This window comes from Indicator indicator, chromosome 26 (assembly GCF_027791375.1).
Source record: "Indicator indicator isolate 239-I01 chromosome 26, UM_Iind_1.1, whole genome shotgun sequence".
Lineage (NCBI taxonomy): Eukaryota > Metazoa > Chordata > Aves > Piciformes > Indicatoridae > Indicator > Indicator indicator.
The window spans coordinates 10,595,481-10,614,219 of record NC_072035.1 but is presented as its reverse complement, the minus strand read 5'-3'; the positions used below and the strand labels follow the sequence as shown (position 1 = coordinate 10,614,219).

At 53.7% G+C, this 18,739-nt stretch overlaps 2 protein-coding genes across 2 annotated transcripts in view; one reads left to right on the top strand and one right to left on the bottom strand.

Moving 5' to 3' along the window:
- Positions 1–219: 219 nt before the first annotated feature.
- Positions 220–7,497, top strand: MMAB (metabolism of cobalamin associated B). Its single transcript, XM_054392926.1, has 9 exons — positions 220–302; positions 371–447; positions 559–652; positions 1,342–1,399; positions 2,937–3,009; positions 3,914–4,011; positions 4,954–5,018; positions 5,976–6,035; positions 6,778–7,497. The coding sequence occupies exons 1-9, from the start codon at positions 220–222 to the stop codon at positions 6,863–6,865; spliced, it is 696 nt and encodes a 231-aa protein (XP_054248901.1). The 3' UTR covers positions 6,866–7,497.
- An 8,512-nt stretch (positions 7,498–16,009) lies between these two features.
- Positions 16,010–18,739, bottom strand: part of UBE3B (ubiquitin protein ligase E3B) — a 28,810-nt gene continuing 26,080 nt past the window's right edge. The window contains exons 24-27 of the mRNA XM_054392491.1: positions 18,536–18,718; positions 17,614–17,725; positions 17,208–17,300; positions 16,010–16,201 (exon numbers count right to left, since the gene is read on the bottom strand). Of these exons, the coding sequence (XP_054248466.1) occupies positions 16,010–16,201; positions 17,208–17,300; positions 17,614–17,725; positions 18,536–18,718 (580 nt within the window). The remainder of the gene's footprint in view (positions 16,202–17,207; positions 17,301–17,613; positions 17,726–18,535; positions 18,719–18,739) is intronic.

Genomic DNA, 18,739 nt, shown 5'->3' with positions numbered 1-18,739 from the left:
CTCAGACAGACAGCGCCGCGCACCAATAGAAATCACGCTCTGCCCTGCCGTCTTTGCTTTTAAACCAATAGCAGTGCTTCTGGCGTGGGCGGGAGTTGATAAAGGCCAATGAAAAGGCAGCAGCATGGAGTGGTGCGGCGCTGGGGTGACAGCGAGGGGAGGGACGGTGGCTGCGGAGGGTCAAGAGGCGAGAGCCAGTGACTACGGTGGCCGGGAGGGATGATGCTGTGGCGGGTGGCGGCAGCGGCGAGCCGAGGCCTGCGGGGAGCGGCGGGACGGCGGCAGTGCAGCGGGGCGGGCAGGTGAGTGCGGGGTCCGGGAGGGAAAGGTCCGGGCCCGCTGTCCCCTCTCACGGCCTGTTCCTCCATAGCCCTGACAGCGGCCCCTCCGAGCGCGGCCCCCGCAGCGAGCGGACCCCGAAAATCTACACGAAGACGGGAGACAAAGGTAGTGACCGGGGATATCGGGGGCACACACATCGGCAGGGCCGGGGCCGATCCCCGCGGCCTCTCTAGGCCAGGCCCGGCCTCTGAGCGCATCCCCGGACCTTCTCCAAAGGCTTCTCCAGCACCTTCACCGGGGAGCGGAGACCAAAGGGTGACCGGATCTTCGAAGCCCTGGGAGCCACGGATGAACTGAGCTCGGCCATCGGGTAACCCCCCTGCCCCAGGACCCGCTCCCAGTGTCGGGCAGAGAGGGACTGTGGAGGCCCAGTGTGTCCTGCCGCGGTGGCCGGGCTCACCTAAGAGCTCTGGCCCAGGGCAGGCCAAACCCAGGCCCTCCACATGTACAAAGGCCTTGAGACACCATCCCAACCCCTTGCTGTGGCAGTCTGCAGGGCATCCTCTAACTTTAAGAAGTTCCCCCAGCCCCAGCACCCAGCAGGAGAGAAGGGGATATATTTTGGGCCAAATCCCAAGTAACAAGCAATAGGACAAAAGGAAATAGCCTCAAGTTGCCCCAGGGAAGGTTTAGGTTGGACATGAGGAACAATTTATTCCATAAAAGGATTGTCAAGGTCTAGCCCAGGCTGCCCAGGGCAGTGGTGGAGTCCCCATCCCTGGAGGGGTTTCAGAGCCATGAAGATGTGCCAAGGGCCATGGTTTAGCAGTGACATGGCAGTGCTGGGTTACTGGTTGGACTGGATGATCTGAAAGGTCTCTTCCAACCAAAATTATTTCAGTGTTTGTATTAAACTTCCCTGGAGGGTGGCATTGACAGCTAGATAGGAGTGTCCAGAATTGTTGTTTCTCATATGGAACACTTACAGACAATGATAGTAATGTTTTACTTTCCAGCTAAATCTGGTTTTGAGTTTTGTTTGTTTGCTTTTTAACCTAGGCTGGCTGGTGAATTTAGCAGTGAAAAGGGCCATGAGTTCATTGAACAACTTCACAAAGTGAGTATTGATAATCCTCAGCTGGTGCAGTCACTTCATCTGTGTTGTTGAAAGATGTTCCTAAACCCTTTAACATTGCTCCCACTGACACACAAGGACTTAACAAATTTAGTATTAAAGTAAATGACTACTTAAGACTCTGACCCTTGATTACTCTCTAATAAATCTTCACAATGCTCAGCAGTTTCTAAAGGGTGGGGAACAAGAGGCTGGGGCCAGACTCTCTTCAGTGGTGCCCAGGGACAGGACAAGGGGCAGTGGGCACAAACTGGAACCCAGAAGGTTCCCTCTGAACAGGAGGCAAAAATTCTTTCATATGAGGCTGCTGGAGCCCTGGAGCAGGCTGCCCACAGAGGTTGTGGAGTCTTTTCTGCAGAGATTCCAAAGCCACCTGGATGCTGTGATCCTGGGCAAGCTGCTGTGGATGACTCTGCTTGAGCAGGGGGGTTGGACTGGATGATCTCCAGAGCTCCCTTCCAACCTCAACATGCTGGGATTCAGGGACACTGATACAAATTTCTTTAACCAAGAAGGAAACTGGTAGAACAATTGGTTAGTTAGGGGCAGAGCAACACATCTGAATTTCGTCAGACCTGTTGCTGTACAGGGTTAGGGACAAAATTCTAGTTGTCACCTAGCCTTGGATTTGAAACTGGGTCAAGGCAACCACATGGGCATGACCATGGGAGGCAGGTTCCTGCTGTGGCCCTCTGTGAGCTTTCCTGATCAGCTTCCCTCTGCACAAGAATGCAGAAGGAGATAATTAGAGATTCACAAACTGGTTTGGGTTGGAAGGGAACTTTCAAGGTCATATAGTCCAACCCCACTACATCTGCAACTAGAACAGGTTGCTCAGAGCCCCAAACAACCTGCAATGGGTCCAGGGATGGGGCATCTCCCACCTCTCTGGGCAACCTGGGCCAGGCTCTCACCACCCTCAGTGTCAAACATTTCTTCCTTCTCTCCAGTCTCAATCTCCCTCTTAGTTTCAAACCATCACCCCTTGTCCTGTCACAACAGGCCCTGCTCAAAAGTCTGTCCCCAGCTTTCTGCTCAGCCCCTTTAAGCACTGAAAGGTCACCAGAAGGTCTCCCTGGATCCTTCTCTTCACACAAAGCTTTACCAGCCTGTGGTAAGATGTTCCTCTTGGAAGCAGCTGTGCCACCAAGCCAGGGCTGCCTGGCAGCCGTTTGTCACTGCTCCTCTTCCAGAGGTGGCTGGTTTGGTGTCCTGACACAGCTGATGTGAGCAGTTCCCCCAGCCTGCTTTCTGCTAAGTCAGCCAGGGTGGTTTCATGTGCCAGTGAAAACAGGGACAGGCACTAAGCTGGCTTCTCATAAAGCAATTAGGGAGCACTTATCTGATCCCCCCCTGCCAGCAGGCTGGGAATGACGAACAGCAAGGGGTCGGAACTTCTTTAATCAGCACAACCAGCTGTCACCTCCCAGAGCTTGCTGCACTTGTGCTGGAGCATCAAAGGCTGCTTAATGAAAGCACTTTTTTGTGTGTGTGTGTGTCTCCTGATTGCCACATCTAGGTCCAGTGTATGCTGCAGGATGTGGGCTCCAACATTGCCACGCCGCTCTCCTCAGCCAGGGAGGCTCACCTGAGTAAGCCCCCCCAGTGTTTCACAGAATCACAAGGTGGTTTGGGTTGGAAAAGATCTTCAAGAGCATCTAGTTCCAACCCCCAGACATGGGCAGGGCACCTTCCACTAGCCCAGGTTGCTCAAGGCATGATCCAACCTGGCCTTGAACACCTCCACGGCGGGGGGGTGTCCACAGCCACCCTGGGCAAGCTGTTCAGTGTCTCCCTACCCTCACTGGAAAGAACTTCTTCCTAATCTCCAGTCTAAATCTGCCCTCTTCCAGCTCAAAGCCATCCCACCTTGTCCTATCACTCATAAAAAGTCCCTCCCCAGCTCCCCTGTAGCCCCTTCAGGTGCTGGAAGGCTGCTCTAATTTCCTGGGATAACAGTTTGAACACAGCCATCCTACCCTAGACTGCTGCTGGGGATGCTCTTCTCTCTGCCCAAGGGCTGCTCTCTGTGTCTGGGTGCTGAATGAAGTCATACATAGTCCCACAAGGTTTCTGTGACCCTTAAGTGCTGCCCCAGCACTGCCACTGAGCCACAGGTGCTGAATGAGCAGCCAGCCTGCTCCAGCTGGAGGGAGCTTTTGGGATGCTTTTCTTAGAATCACAGAATCATTTAGGTTGGAAAAGACCTCTAAGACATCAGGTCCAACCTTCTCTATCTAACACCTCCATGACCACTAAACCATGCCCTGACATTTGCTCATATCTTGAACACCTCCAGGGATGGGGACTCCACCACCTCCCTGGGCAGCCTGCTCCAATGCCTGACTACTCTTGCAGCAAAAAAATCTTTCCTAAGATCCATCTACACCTACACCTCCCCTGGTGTAGCTTGAGGCCATGAATATATCAAAGCAGAGCTCTGTCTGTAGGCTGAGTGCCTTCTGCATCTCTTTTAGCTGATTCTTTTCCCTCTAGGAAGAACATCCTTCAGTGAGAAGCCCATTCTGGAGCTGGAGCAGTGGATTGACAGCTACTCAGAGCAGCTTCCTCCTCTCAGAGCTTTCATCTTGCCGGTAGGTCCTGCCTGTGCCTCTCACCACCTGCAGGAGGCTTGTTTGTTAGGGTGCAAACGCTCTGCCACGTGCTGGGTCAGGACATCTTGTGAGCAGCAATGTGCCCTTGTGGCCAAGAAGGCCAATGGCATCCTGGGGTGCATCAAGAAGAGTGTGGCCAGCAGGTCCTGGGAGGTTCTCCTCCCCTCTGCTCTGTCCTGGTGGTGTGTCCAGTTTTGGGCTCCCCAGAAATGAAGAACAGGGACTTGGTGGAGAGGGTACAACCAAGGGCTACAGAGATGCTGAGGGGACTGGAACATCTCTGTGAGGAGGAGAGACTGAGAGCATTGGGGCTTTTTAGTCTGGAGAAGAGCAGCCTGAGGGGGATCTCATCAATGCTGATCAATACTTCAAGGCTGGGTGTCAGGAGGAGGGCACCAGGCTTTGTCCACTGGTGTCCAGTGACAGGACAAGGGCTAGCAGGCACAAACTGGAACATAAGAAGTTGCTTACAAAGATGAGGAGGAACTTCCTGAATGAAGGGTGAGAGAGCCCTGGAGCAGGCTGCCCAGAGAGGTGGTAGAGCTTCCATCTCTGGAGACATTCCAAACCCACCGGGATATGTTCCTGTGGGACCTTCTCTAGGTGCCCCCTGCCTGGGCAGGGGGTTGGGCTGGCTGATCTCCAGAGGTCCCTTCCACCCCCTACCATCTGTGACTCTCTGAGGCCATTACTTGCACCAACACCAGAAGGAAAGCAGCCAGAAGGACCTGGCCGAGTTAAATTCCCACATCCCGCAGCATTCAGCCATCTCCTCCCAGCTGCTCAGCCCTCCCCCAGGGTTCAGCTGCAGGTGTGTGTGAGGTGTGCCCAGCTGTGGTGTGGCTGCAGGAGGAGCTGGCTGGCTGGCTGGCTCTGTGTGTGGCTCACAGAGGCTGCTGAGCTCTTTCTCTGCTGTTGCAGTCGGGAGGTAGAAGCAGCGCCGCCCTCCACCTGTGCCGAGCCGTCTGCCGCCGAGCCGAGAGGTGGTGAGTGTGGGGCTGGAGGGTCACAGCAAGGGGAGAAAAGGTGACCAGAACACTACAAAGAGAGCAAACCCTCACAGACAGAGCAGTCAGCTGTGGCTGTGGTTGTGCTCAGCTGGAGCTTCTCTGTTTGGATTAGTCGAATTCCAGCAGTGCAGCCAGCAAAAGGCAGGTCTGCTCCCCTCCCCTCCACTGGGTCAGCTGAGCACTTCAAGAAGAGCAGGCAGCTTTCTGCTGAGTGTTCAGCTCCTCTCTGGTTTGCTAACTGTGTTTTGGAGGCTGGCAAACACAGCAGCACTGGCAGATGTGAGATCAGGGAAGCTTCAAGATGTTCCTGCCTACACCCACCTTGTCCCACTTACCTGTCAGAGACAAAACCTCCCCTGGTAAGATCCATAGGAGAGAAGAGTCCTGTCTGCTCCTTATGTAAATCACTTCCTGAACCTGCTCATCAGCACTCCTGGGTTGCTGGAGGTGCTTTGCTGAAGTTGCTGGTATGCAGGAAGGTGGCTTGGTGGATCTGCTCTGCTGGGAGGATTGCTCCTCTGACAGGATGCACTAGAGCAGTGTGATCTCCAAACAACTAACATCACAGTCAGTGGTTTCTGGTCAAAAACAAGCTGGAAGGAGGGTTGTACACCAGCTCTGTCTCCTCCACAAAAGAAGGGTCCCTGTTTACCTGCAGACAAGGACAGTGATCCTGCAAACTGCTGCCCTTGCTCAGTGGTACCCAGTCAGGAGAGGAGTGGAGCTGGAGTCCTCTCCTCCAGGGGAGTTACAAAGCTCAGTTGCCTCACTTAAAACCACCACAGATAGATTCCCCTGGGGAAGTGAAGTGTTCTCAGTGTTCAGTGGGGCTTCCAGGGGAGCTTGGGGGTGCAGGTTGGTGCTCCAGCAAATCCTTTGTGCATTCAGAGCTAGAAAGTTAAATGCACTACAACTTTCCTCTTCTTTTCCTAGTGTGGTCCCTTTGGTTCAAGCAGGGGAAGCAGATCCAAACGTGGCCAAATACTTAAACAGGTAAAAGAAAACAGAATCCCAACCCCTTACTCTGTATGCTGAAGTGCTGTGCCCTTAGTCTTGGGATCAGACTCTGGGGTTTTAGCTCTCAAGAGCCTTCCCTTCTAGGACAAGATAAGTTCTGGAGAAGAGGAGGCTGAGGGGAGACCTTCTGGCTCTCTACAGCTCCCTGAAAGGAGGTTGGAGCTAGGTTGGTCTCCCCAGTAACTAGTGATAGGATGAGGGGAAATGGCCTTAAGTTGCACCAGGGGAGGTTTAGGTTGGGCATTAGAAGAAACTTCTTCACTGAAAGGGTTCTCAAACACTGCAAGAGGCTGCCCAGGGAGGTGGTGGAATCCCCATCCCTGGAGGTGTTTAAAAGCCACAGAGTTGTGGTGCTGAGGGACATGGTTTAGGACTAGACTTGGTAAACTTAGAGCGTGGTTGGACTTGCTGATCTTAAAGGTCTTTTCCACCCCAACCAACTCTGTGAATGCATAAGATCTGTGAAGTTTCACCCAGCAGCTTGCTCAAAAGCATCCCTGCAGGGCCTGTGTGTCTGCAGACACTGCTGCAGTGCTGAGGGAGCAGTGGAAGCCATTCTGGAACGTGCTCCTCCTGTGGTCCCTCTTTGCCTTCCCGCACCCAGCATTCTTGTGCTGGAAGCAGATGTGCTTTGCTGAGGAGCTGAGCATTGCTGGATGCAAACACAGCTGAAGTCAGAAGTGGTCTCACTGCTTCACTGCTTTTCCTTTGTCCCCAGGCTGAGTGACTACCTCTTCGTGTTGGCACGCTACGCTGCCATGAGGGAAGGGAAGGAAGAGAAGATCTATATAAAGCCTGACCCATAACTGGGAGCTGGAATGTTTGTGTCCTTGCTCATGGGAAGCTAAATCAAGCAGACTGCTTTCTCTCACCAAGGAAGGGAAGGAGAATGAGCCTGGATTGGAAATGGGAGCTGCTGAGAACTTCCTGCTTCAACTGGGGCCTTGTTCACCAAGTCCTGTGTGGACCAGAGCTGTTCTGTCCTCTGGGCCTTGTCCAGATATCCCTGCAGTGATGGCATCAGAGCTGCCCAGAGAGTGTCTCCCTCTCTGGAGACATTCAGAACCTTCCTGGAGGCCATCCTATGCAACTTGCTCTAGGTGAACCTGCTGTGGCAGGGGGCTGGACTCCATCTCCAGAGGTCCCTTCCAACCTCCACCATTCTGTGACTCTGTTTTTGTTTGCTGTGGCTTGGAGTTGGGGCAGGAGACCTCAAAGAACTGATTTCTAGGGATGTCTTCACTTCCCTGGGCAGTGGCAGGTGCTGTGGGGAAGGCTCTGACAGGACTTTAGAGGAGTGAAGAGGAGAAACCCATCAGGTTCTCTTTGTCAGTCAGAGTGCTCACACAGAACAGCAGCTGTGCAGAGGTTCAGGAGCTGTGTCCAAAGCTCTGAAGAATAAAAGTGATTTCCTGAAGAATAAAAGTGATTTCCTGAAGAATAAAAGTGATTTCCTTCTGCCAGGTGCCCTTCACTGTCACACTGAACACTAAGCCCAGGGTGCTTTGCTTTTCTGAGTTACTTTCAATCCATCAGCCCTGGCTGAAGCTGAGCTGTGCAGGTTTACAGGGACACACCAAGAATTCTTTTGGCTCTGGCTGCCTCTCCTCATGCCTGTGAAGAATGTCTCTCTGCTGACAGTCCACTGCTCCTCTGCCAGCAGCAGGGCTCCTGGGGGAAGAGGGACTGAAGGAGGATCCTGGGCTGGATCCTGCAGGTCATGTGCAGGAGAGGGATTCTAAGCTCTGTTGAGACAGTTGGGTTAACTCCTCATGGAGCTGCCAGTCAGGCCCCCCTGGGTTTGGTCACAGCATCACCCTCTGGCTGCAGGTACCAGCTGAGGAGTAAAGCCCTTGTTTAGTTTGAGTATCTGTCTGCTGGGAACCACTAAGGTGACTAAGTTTGCAGATGAAGGGGTTGTGATGAGCAGCAGGGGCCTGGTGCCTCCTCAGCTCACAGCTGGAGTTGGGAGAGAGATGATGGCATCCAAAGGGCTCCATGTCTCACATTATTGACCACAGAATCACAGAATGGCAGGGCTTGGAAGGGCCCCCTGGGTCCAGAGCTTGGGAATGTCTGTTACAGAGCCCACAGCAGCGTAGTCCAGAGTGTGTCCTACAGTGTGGAAGACATCCCAGTGTCCAGGTGGGTTTGGAACCTCTGCAGAGGACGAGACTCCACAACCTCTCTGGGCAGCCTGCTGCAGAGTTCCAGCACCCTTACACCCAAAAAGTTTCTCCTGTCCAGATGGAATCTCTTGGGTTCCAGTTTGTGCCCACTGCCCCTTTTCCTGTCACTGGGCACCACTGGGAAGAGCCTGGTCCCATCCTCTTGCTGCCCACATCTCCTTTAGCTCTTGCTGAGCATTGATCAGATCCCCTCTCAGGCAGCTCTCCTCAAGTAAACCTTTAACAAAACCCCAACCTTTAAGTAGAGACAACCCTAAACTCGCTCCCAGAAGAGCCCCTGGCTTTGGTGGTCACTTTTTAGTCAGCATGGGGGCAGAGGGAGGAATGCCCAGCACTAGGAGCAGCTGCTGCCTCATTTTTCACCCTTCCTTTTTTTTTTTTCCATAAGCAGATATTTCATGCCTTTTGTTAAAGCCTATTTTTCACAGAGTAATTTTCCAAGCCTGAGCCTCTCACACATCCCAGTGACAAATGCTCTTGGGTTTGGGGCTGTCCTATCAACTGCAGTGTCCCAGCAGACATTTTCTCATCCACTTTTGATGAGAGCTTTGTCTCAGTGATCACTGTGGAACCTCAGAAAAATCAAGAGGCTGTTCAAGTTTAATTGAGTAAAATTCTTTGGGATATAAATTCTTCATGAATGGGAGATCAATCAGCTGGGGGGTGGATTGAGTGTTTTGTCTTTTGCCAGCTGTTGTAGGGAAGAAATCCCACTTGGGGGACATAAAAGCCAACCTGAACCTCCCTTGGCATGACTTGAAGCTGCCCCCTCTTGCCCTGTTGCTTGTATGTGAGAAGAGACCAACCCCCACCTGGCTCCAATCTCCTTTCAGGGAGCTGGAGAGAGCCAGAAGCTCTGCCCTCAGCCTCCTTTTCTCCAGGCTTCACAACCCCAGTTCCCTCAGCTGCTCCTCACCAGCCCTGTTTCTCCAGACCCTTCCCCAGCTTTGTTGCCCTTCTCTGGACCTGCTCCAGCCCCTCAGTGTCCTTCTTGGAGTGAGGAGCCCAAAACTGAACCCAGTATTAGAAGTGTGCCCAGTACAGGGCACAATCCCATGCCTAGAGCTCCTGGCCACACTATTCCTGCTCCAGGCCAGGGTGCTGGTGGCCTTCTTGGCCACACTGCTGGCTTATGTTCAGCTGCTGTCAACCAACACCCCCAGATCCTTCTCTGCTGAGCAGCTCCAGCTACTCTCTCTGAAGCACTCATGGGGTTGTTGTGGCCCAAGAGCAGCACCTGGCCCTTGAACTCTGAATCACAGAATTACAGAATGGTAGGGGCCAGAGGAGATTTTTGAGATCAAGTCCATAGCCCTGCTAAAGCAGGATCACTTAGGGCAGGTCACACAGCAACACATCCAGATGGGTCTTGAAAATCCCCAGAAAAGGAGCAGCCTGCTCCAAGGCTCCAGCACCCTCACACCAAAGAAATTTCTCCTCATGCTGAGGTGGAACCTCCTGGGTTCCAGTTTGTGCCCATTGTCCCTTGTCCCATCAGAGGACCCCACTGAATAGAGCCTGGCTCCTTCTTCTTGCCTGCCACCCTTCAGCTATTTATAAGCATTGATCAGATCCCCTCTCAGCCTCCTCCTCTCCAGACTGAACAGCCCCAAAGCTCATTGAACCTCATGCCCTTGGCCTCAGCCCATCCACCCAGCCTGCCCAGCCCTCTCTGCAGAGCCTTCCTGCCCTCCACCCAGCAGCTCAGCACCCCCACCCAGCTTGGGTCTGCCACAGCCCTTCTCCCCTACCCAGCAACTCCAACCACACAACCCACAGCTTGCAGTGCCTGCACCTCATTAATATCATGGGATGGAGGCAGCTGCTCTGTGGGTGCCACATTCCTACCTAGCAGGGCTCCAACCGGATGCCCAGGCTGGAGCTGCCAGCTCAGACAGATGTTGCTAAGGGTCCTTTATTCTTGTTTGTAGAAACATGGGGCTGCTCCCAGCTTACACACTGTCAAAGCTGGGAGGAACTGGGCCTCCCTTCCCTCCCCTCCTCCAAAAAAAGAGGAGAATCTGTTTGCTGCATGATTGGCTCAGACGTCTGTACATCTGTCAGAGCTGCAGGAGCTGTAGGATGAAATAAGTTTCACTATAACTCAAACACCTCGATTGCTGCTGCAAGGGGGATGGAAGCAGCAGAGCCCAGGCTGCTGCTCTTGCAGAAAGGCCACAAATGGACCTTTTTGTTGTTGTTGTTGTTTGTTTTTTTTTCCTTGCCAAGGCTTGTGCAAATTTAGACAAGGCAGTGTTTGCTCTGCTGAGGCACAGAAGGAAAGACAAAGTTAAGAGCCTGTTCCTGCCTCCACAGGACACACTGGCACACCCCAGCCCCACTCTGTGCTGCACACAAAGAGCTGAGTTTTGGGGTGCAGAGCCCCTGGAGATGAGGAGCTAGAAGTAGTCTGCACTTCTCCTCTCAAGCTGGAGGAGCAAAATCATAGAATGATTAAGGTTGGGAAAGCTCTCTAAGATCATCCAGTCCAGCCATCAACCCAACACCACTGTGGCCATCAAACCAGGTCCCATGGCCATCAAAACAGGTCCCATAGCCACACATTTCTTGAACACCTCCAGGGATGGGGACTCCACCACCTCCCTGGGCAGCCTGTTCCAGTGCCTGACCACTCTTGCAGCAAAGACATTTTTCCTCATCTCCAACCTAACCCTGCCCTGGCACAATTTCAGGCCATTCCTTCTCTCTGCTTACTGTGAGCAGGCTGCCCAGAGAGGTTGTGGAGTCTCCTTATCTGGAGCCTTTCAAGACCCATCTGGACACATTCCTGTGTGACCTGCCCTGGGCAATCCTGCTTGAGCAGAGGGGTTGGACTCAATCTGCAGAGGTCCTTTCCAACCCCCACTCTTCCATGATCCTATGAATGCTCAGAGGACTGACAGCCCCTGCCCTATGAGGAAAGGCTGAGAACTGGGTTTGTTCAGCCTTGAGAAGGCTTAGGGCAGAACTTACCACCACGGTCCAGGACACAAAGGGTGGCTACCAGGAGGATGGAGACTCCCTTTGCACAGGGAATCCCATCCAAAAGACAAGGGGCAATGGGTACAAGTTGCTGCTGGGGAGATTCTAGCTGGAATCCAGAAGAAAATGTTCCCCAAGAAGAACAGCTGGACGTTGGAATCAGCTCCCAGGGGAAGCAGTGGATTCCCACACATTGGTCAGACTCAGCTTGGCAGGGTGCTGGGCCAGCTCATTCCATCTACACCATCACCTAGAAAGGAAGGAAGGACCAGATGATCCTTGGGGTCTCTTGCAGCCTGGCCCTCTGTGATTCTGTGGTTCCATGATTGTGTGTGTGTGGTCCAAGCACCTTGGCCAGGCTCAGACCTCCCCTTTGGTCAGCCCTGAGGCACAGCAGCACTCCCAGAGGCAGCTCCAGCAGGATGGTGCTGATGGAGCAGGCAATCTGCAGGCATTTTGCAGGCCTGGCTGGCTGTGCCAGCTTTCTGCCTTGGCAGCAGCTGCTGAGGGGTTTCTTTTTGCTGTTCCTGACGCTGCCATATGCCTCTGTGTCAAAACAATGGTGCTTGTACACTGACTGGGAGCCCTCTCCCTGCCTCCCACCCAGCACCCAGCTCCTGGGGAGAGCAGGAAGGCTCTGGCTTAGCTCTGAAGCTGGGGGAGCTGCTCTGTTGAGGCACCAAACCTGAGCTTGGGAAGAAGCTGGAGCAGTAGGGACAGCTCCTCACTCCTACAAGGATGCTCCCAGAGCCAGGTAAAAGGAAAAATTCAATGTGTATATAAGAATAATATTAAAAAGCCCTTCTTAGCTCCAGTGGCTGGGCCTCAGGGCAGCTTCTAGAGTAGAAAGCTCAGCCTTGCACCCCAAGCCCTCAACTCCCAACTCCTCCCTCCCCACACTACTAAGTGTACAATACCTCGGTGCCAAGACCCACAGCTGGTCCCACCTGCCACCCAAATGCCAGCCCAGCACTCACAGAGCTGTCCAAACCCCATCCCACAGCCTGTGAGGACACAAAGTTTGCTACCCACCTCCAGCCTCTGCTCCTGGAGAAGAGCACTCATCCCACAGGGCATCTGGCCTGAGCACACAGAGCCACACTGCCCTGTTCCTCTGTGCTGGAGGATCTTGCTTGGCTTCCTAGTCTGACTCCCTCTCCATCCCCAGCTGATCAGAGATGTGCACAGAGCACTGCTAACCCCAGAACCCACCTTGGGCCAGGCTCACTACCTCCTACCTCCAAGGAGCAACCTGAACCTTCATGAAGGTGCCAAAGACCAAAGTCACAGGATCCTGAAGGACCAAGCAGCACTTCTCCAAGCATATTCCAAGACACAAGGACAAATCCTTCTGCTCTGGTCCCTTTGGGCTCAGAGAGGCTCTTATCACCCCATCAGCAGCACCCCAAAGAGCCCATCTCAGGGGCACAAGAACACAGGCAGCAGGAACCAGCCTGGAAAAGGGATTTCCAAGGGACCAGCACCCCAGAGCTGTCCCCTCTGCTGTGTGCTCAGAGCTTTTTACACTGTGTGAAAAAAAATAAAGAAACCCAACAGGGCAGCAACCTACATTCTGAGGCCCCGTGTGAAAGTGAGATTGGGTGGTTCTCAGAGTGACACTGGGAGTGTTACACCCAGCCAGGTGGGAAAGGAAGAGCAGACACCCAATCATCTGACTCACACCAGGTTTATTTTTCTCTTCCGTGCATCTCTGACACAAGGGATGTAAGCAAGGCCTGCAGAGCAGCAAGTCTTCATCTCCTGTGCCAAAGCCAGCCCTGCCCTACCAAGGACACCCTGCAGAATCCAGCACTGCAGGCAGGGGCTGATGCACATCCACAGCCTTCTGGCTTGAGTTCCAACCACAGAAAACCAGCCCAGTCACACCAGAACCAGCCCCTCCAGAGACCAACTGGTGCTGCACAGGCAGCCATGGGGCTCACTAGACAATCATGGTGTCTCCACTCTAGCTAGAAACGGGATGCAGCATCTCACAGTGCAATGTTTCCTGGTTTGGAGGGACCTAGCTAAGATCTTTTCTAGGAATTCTACTCCTGAGGAAGAAGGGAAAAAAGGGGATTGAAGAGTTTCTCTCATTGTGTTCACCAGCTGACTTCACTGAACCATCACTGTGCTCTAGACAGAAAAAAAAAAAAAAGAACTTGGGTGCTGTTTTGGAACCAGGGTTGGTAGAAATCAGCACCTAAACCTTCCAACTACACAGTCAACAAGGGGTTAAATTCTGAGCTGCTCTCTCTAGATCTTTACAAGAAAAGGACAATTAAGAAATTTATTATCATCTTTAATTTCTCTGGACTCATTGTCCAGCATCTTGAAACCTCTGAGTGCACATTCCTGCCCTCACCACCCACTTCCCATCACTCTTTAATACGACTTGACAGAGGAAAAAAGATCCTGATGTCACTTCCCAGCTGCATTTCCAGGCACTGGTGCTAAAAAAATGGTCACTGCTCTGAAAACCAGCTGAAGCAAGACAGAAAGAAAGATGAAGCAAAGGCCATCTCCCTGCTCTTGGCTGATCAGTGCCAAGTACCTTCTGGGCTGGCTGAAGTGTGCAACAGGTTGTGGCCAAGGTCTGCCGAAGAGCTCAGGGAGCCTGGGCTGTGCTGAGCACACCCAGGGATGGGAATCCTTGTGACATGGACTGAGGCAAGCCAGGGGGTGAGGTAGCAGGTGGCAGCCTTGCACTGGGGCTGCTGCTGGGAGCTGACTTGTGCAGCAAGGTTCTGAGCTGACCTGAGGGGCCAGAGCACAGGGAGAGGGCCACCAGTGCCTCAAGACAGTAAGGAAGGGGAAAGAAGTCCAGGGGAGGTACTACCAACCTCTGTGGAGCTTCTTTTATCAGTGAACAGCAACTGGGGAGAAGGTGACTGGTTTTGTTTGCTAGAGTATGGCTAGAGAAGGGCAACAAAGCTGGGGAAGGGTCTGGAGCACAGGGCTGGTGAGGAGCAGCTGAAGGACCTGGGGGTGATCAGCCTGGAGACAAGGAGGCTGAGGGGAGACCTCACTGCTCTCTACAACTCCCTGAAAGGAGGTTGGAGCCAGAGGGGAGTTGGTCTCTTCTCCCAAGAAACAAGTGAGAGGACAAGAAATGCCTCAAGTTTGCCCAAGGGGAGATTTGGGTTGGACATGAACAATTTGTTCTCCAAAAGGGTTGTCAAGGCCTGTGCCAGGCTGCCCAGGGCAGTAGTGGAGTCCCTGTCCCTGAGAGGGGTTTCAAAGCCATGGAGATGTGGTGCTGAGGGCCATGGTTTAGTGGTGTCCTGGCAGTGCTGGGTTAGTGGTTGGACTAAATGATCTGAAAGGTCTCTTCCAACCAAAACAATTCTATGTTTTTATTCTCTGCTCAGAAGGTTGATGGCTTTCCTTTGTGCCAGAAACCCCGGGGCAGCCCAGCAGACAGCTGTCCCTCCTCTCCCCTGGCCTGGGCTGAAGCAGGACTTGCAGCAGCACAGGGGACCAAAGCTGGGAAGCTGCAGAGATACTTTATAAATTAGCTTCTGGACTTGGTTAGAAACAGCAGGAAGGCTCCACACCTTCCCCTCACACACACACACATACACACACCCCCTGCCTCTGGGAACCACCTGAAAAAGCTGCAGGCAAACAGCAACTGGTCAAAACAAGGCCAGAGAGAGACAAAAGTGACCAAAATGAAACAGTTTGGCAACAAAGCAAACATGGCTGTTAGGCAGGGGCCAAGTTCTGCTTCCAAACAGCACAGCTCCCTAACAAAAGGGCCTGCAGACCAAGTGAAACTTCTGTCCAAGAGGAATTTTGCCAGTAGAGGTTTTCCAGAGGGCTCTCAGCAGCTCCACACATTCCCCTTCCAGATATGCAACGGGGGGCACCTGCCCCACTTGAGCACTGTGCTGGGTTAGCAAGGGCTGCCCCAGCTGCCTGCCAGCTCCTGGCCTCTGGAAAACTAAATAAACATCAAACATTTATTTTTGCTCCTGAGCAAAAGCAGAGAGCAATTCCTTCTGTCCAGAGCACAGGCTTGGCAGGCACAGCTGGCTCAGCATGCTGCCTCCTCCCCCCCAACACCTGCTGCTTCAGCTCTTAACCTACAGCACTCCAAAACCTTCCTGAGAGTGGTCAGGGTCCACCTACCTGCCTTCAACCTGCTGCTTCTTGACCCTGGGCAAGTGGTTCCTTCTCTGAGATGAACAAAAGAGCCTTGCACAGAGCAAGGCCATGGGGAAGACTCCCCCCACAGTACCTGTCCTGAGTAAACTGTGCCCGTCTGGGGCACATCCAACACCACAGCTTCTCCTGGTGGAGCTCTCTCATGTGTCTGCCTTTGTGAAGCTTCCCACAGACTTGACTTCCACCCAGTAAGGGACTGGATCATCTCCTGGGAAAGGGAAAAGAAAAAACTCCCCCAGCAGCAGCTGCCCAGCCTGCTGGGAAGTATTATGGTCACTGATCTGACTGGCACTTCTCAAGTCCCTTCCATGCTCCCCCGGGGCTTTGCTTTTGAAGACGATTGACGTGGGCGTCAAGCGAAGTCTTATGGGGTCGGCCCCATCACCTCCTCCACGCTGGAGCAATGCCCAAGAGGAGCCAGCCCTGTCTATATCCTAGAAGCTCTTCCCTGTAAACCTCTAGTCTCAGCTGCAGCTTCTTCTTCCAGCCCTCGGGTGAGCAGTCAGCCCGCGGGGAGCCGATCCACCCCTGCGCGCACAAAGGCCTCCACCTCCAGCCAGCAGTCAGCAGCTGTGGGAGCCCCCAGCAGCAAGAGCAGGGCCAGGGCAGCTAGGAGAGCTCGAAGCCAGTGTTCATGCTGATGGCATAGCGCAGCTTTTCCCGCAGGATGCTCTTCTTGCTGTAGTTGGGAAGCTTCAGGAGGTTGAAGCAGGTGGAGGAGGTGGGGAGGCGCCCGCCCGGCTCCTTCTTGCGGATGGTGAAGAAGCCCCGCAGCACGCTGCCCAGGGTGTCCCCCGTGTCCTGCAGCAGGGCAGACAGCACAGCATCACAGCCTGCTCTGCCTGGGAAGGGGCCTTGAAAGTTCCCCTGGTCCTGCACTCAGCAGGGACATCTGCAATCACACCCACAAACAGCCTGACCTGCAGTGGTGCCAGGGATGGGGCACTGACCGCTGCTCTGGGCAGCCTGGGCCAGGCTCTCACCACCTTCAGTGTCAAACATTTCTTCCTTCTCTCCAGTCTCAGTCTCCCTCTTTCAGTTCCAAACCATCACCCCCTGTCCTGGCACAATAGGCCCTGCTCTAAAGTCTGTCCCCAGCTTTCTTCTAAGTTCTGAGAAGCCACCAGAAGGTCTCCCTGGAGCCTTCTCTTCTGCAGGCTGAACAACCCCATCTCTCTCAGCCTGGCCTCACAGCAGCAGGCTTCCACTCTCCCATCATTGCTGTGGCTTCCTCTGGCCCCACTACAACAGGTCCATGTCTCTCCTGCAACTCCAGAGCTGACCTGGCACTGCAGGTGGGGTCTCAGCAAAGCAGAGGGGCAGAATCCTTGCTTGACCGGTTGGCTCCTCTGCCCTTTCTGCTGTACTCCTTCCAAGCATGGTGCCCATACACAGGGCAGAGATGCCAACACAAACCCCATCTGCTAGGAACAGGGAGAGCCAAACCTCAAAGTCCTGTTCTCAACAGCTAGAAAGAAGCTTCTCTTGTACCCACAACTGCCAGCTAGAAAAGAGCTGCCACTGCACATCATGGTCCTTTCACAGGCTGCCCAGGATGGTGCCAAGGAGAAAACACAACCCTGGAGCCAGGCAGCAAGAGCCCAGGTGCTGTTGTGTGTGGGAGAACGTAGCTGTGGCCATTTGCACCCCGTTAGGGTAAGGTTGTCTTCACCTTGCCCTATACAGCATAAATCTTTGTGGCTTAAGGGTTTCCTGGTCAGGCAGAAGTGAGAAAAGCCTGGCAGGGAAGGAGGTTGCCAGAAGCCTGGCAGGGAATGCAGGAGACAGGAGCAAGCAGGATGCCTACCTGATCATCAGAGACTTCCACGCAGCGGATGGAAAAAGGAGGCTTGAGGTAGGCAAAGCCCAAAAGTGGAGGCCTGGAGCAGCTGGTAACAAACTGTAAAAGTGATGGATGGTGAAAGATGGCAGCAGTGAGAGCAGCCTGGCTGTAACAGACGTGTGGCTAACACAGTCACAGCAGACAGCTGCTTGGAGTGGCAGCTGAGCACCCCCCCAGCACCACACTGCTGAGCTTCAGTGCACAGCTCTGCTCCAGCCTCTGAAAGCTGCCAGGCTTCGTGGTGACACGAGGGCAGTTCTGCTCTTGCAGGGCTGCAGGCTGCAGCTTTTCAGGTGTCAAGTATTCTTCTATTAGCACCCAGCCAAGTGGAGGAGAAGAGCACTGGCCCCAAGCCCCCAGAGCCCTTTACCTTGAGAAACATGGCTCGCTCCTCGGGGCTGAAGTCGTTGGCCAGGATGTCCCACAGCCAGATGATGACCCGGTGACTCCCATGGAAGCCCCCGTAGTACACTGTGTGTTTTCTGGGGACAGAAAGCTTGTGACAGGCTTGTGACAGCAGGGACACAGCTGCCAAGTGTTGGGAGGATCAAAACCTGCCACGAGTCAGGGGTCACTGCCAGGACAGAGCCCCCACCAGTGCTTGCTGGGCACTTGCTCAGAGGGAAGAGCAGAGAGAAATGGTCCTCTGCTCTCAGGAACCAGTGGGTGAAGGGACCCTTCCCATTCACAGAATGGTAGGGGTTGGAAGGGACCTCTGGACATCACCAAGTCCAACCCCCATGCCAAGGCAGGGTCACACAAAACATGTCCAGGTGGGCTTGCAATCTCTCCTGAGATGAAGACTCCACCAGTTCTCTGGGCAGCCTGCTCCAAGGCTGTGTCACACTTAAATTCAAGAAGTTCCTCCTCATCTGTTGCAGTTAGTGCCCATTCCCCCTTGTCCTGTCCCTGGGCACCACTGAATAAAGCCTGGTGCCATCCTTCTGACACCTACCCTTGGAAGTATTGATCAGCACTGCTCAGATCCCCCCTCAGTCTGCTCTTCTCCAGACTAAGAAGCCCCACTTCTCTCAGCCCTTCCTCCCCACCTATGTTCCAGTCCCCTCAGCACCTCTGTAGCCCCTGGCTGTACCCCCTCCACAAGTCCCTGTCCTTCTTGAACCTTCATTAGCAACCAGCTTTAAAGAACACGTTCTTCAGCTCCATTTGTCTCTGCCTGCTCCACAAATTTCAGTTAAGAGCAGAGAGCTGTGAAGGAAATCAGTCTCCTGCAAGCCTCCACACAGCTCTGTCATAAAACACAAGCCCAGCAGCCCAAGCTGCTCACTCACTTCAAGTCCTCCAGGTCGATCTCGGCGTTGTCACCGGAGATCAGCCGCTGCAGCTCCGGCGCCGAGAACATCCGAATCCACTCAGGCTTAATGATGGACCTGAAGCCACTGATGAGTGCTGCTGTCTGACTCTTGATCTGGGTGTGCATCCGGAAGTGAGCCATCAGGTGGATGTAGCTGATCCTGTGTAGGACAGGGAAGGTG

What these genes read in the sequence shown, in the direction of transcription:
- MMAB (XM_054392926.1), top strand. Translation starts at nt 220, where the DNA reads ATGATGCTGTGGCGGGTGGCGGCAGCGGCGAGCCGAGGCCTGCGGGGA. An exon ending in CACGAAGACGGGAGACAAAG is followed by an intron (nt 448 to 558) that starts GTAGTGACCGGG and finishes CCTTCTCCAAAG; the next exon opens with GCTTCTCCAGCACCTTCACC. An exon ending in AGCCAGGGAGGCTCACCTGA is followed by an intron (nt 3,010 to 3,913) that starts GTAAGCCCCCCC and finishes TTTTCCCTCTAG; the next exon opens with GAAGAACATCCTTCAGTGAG.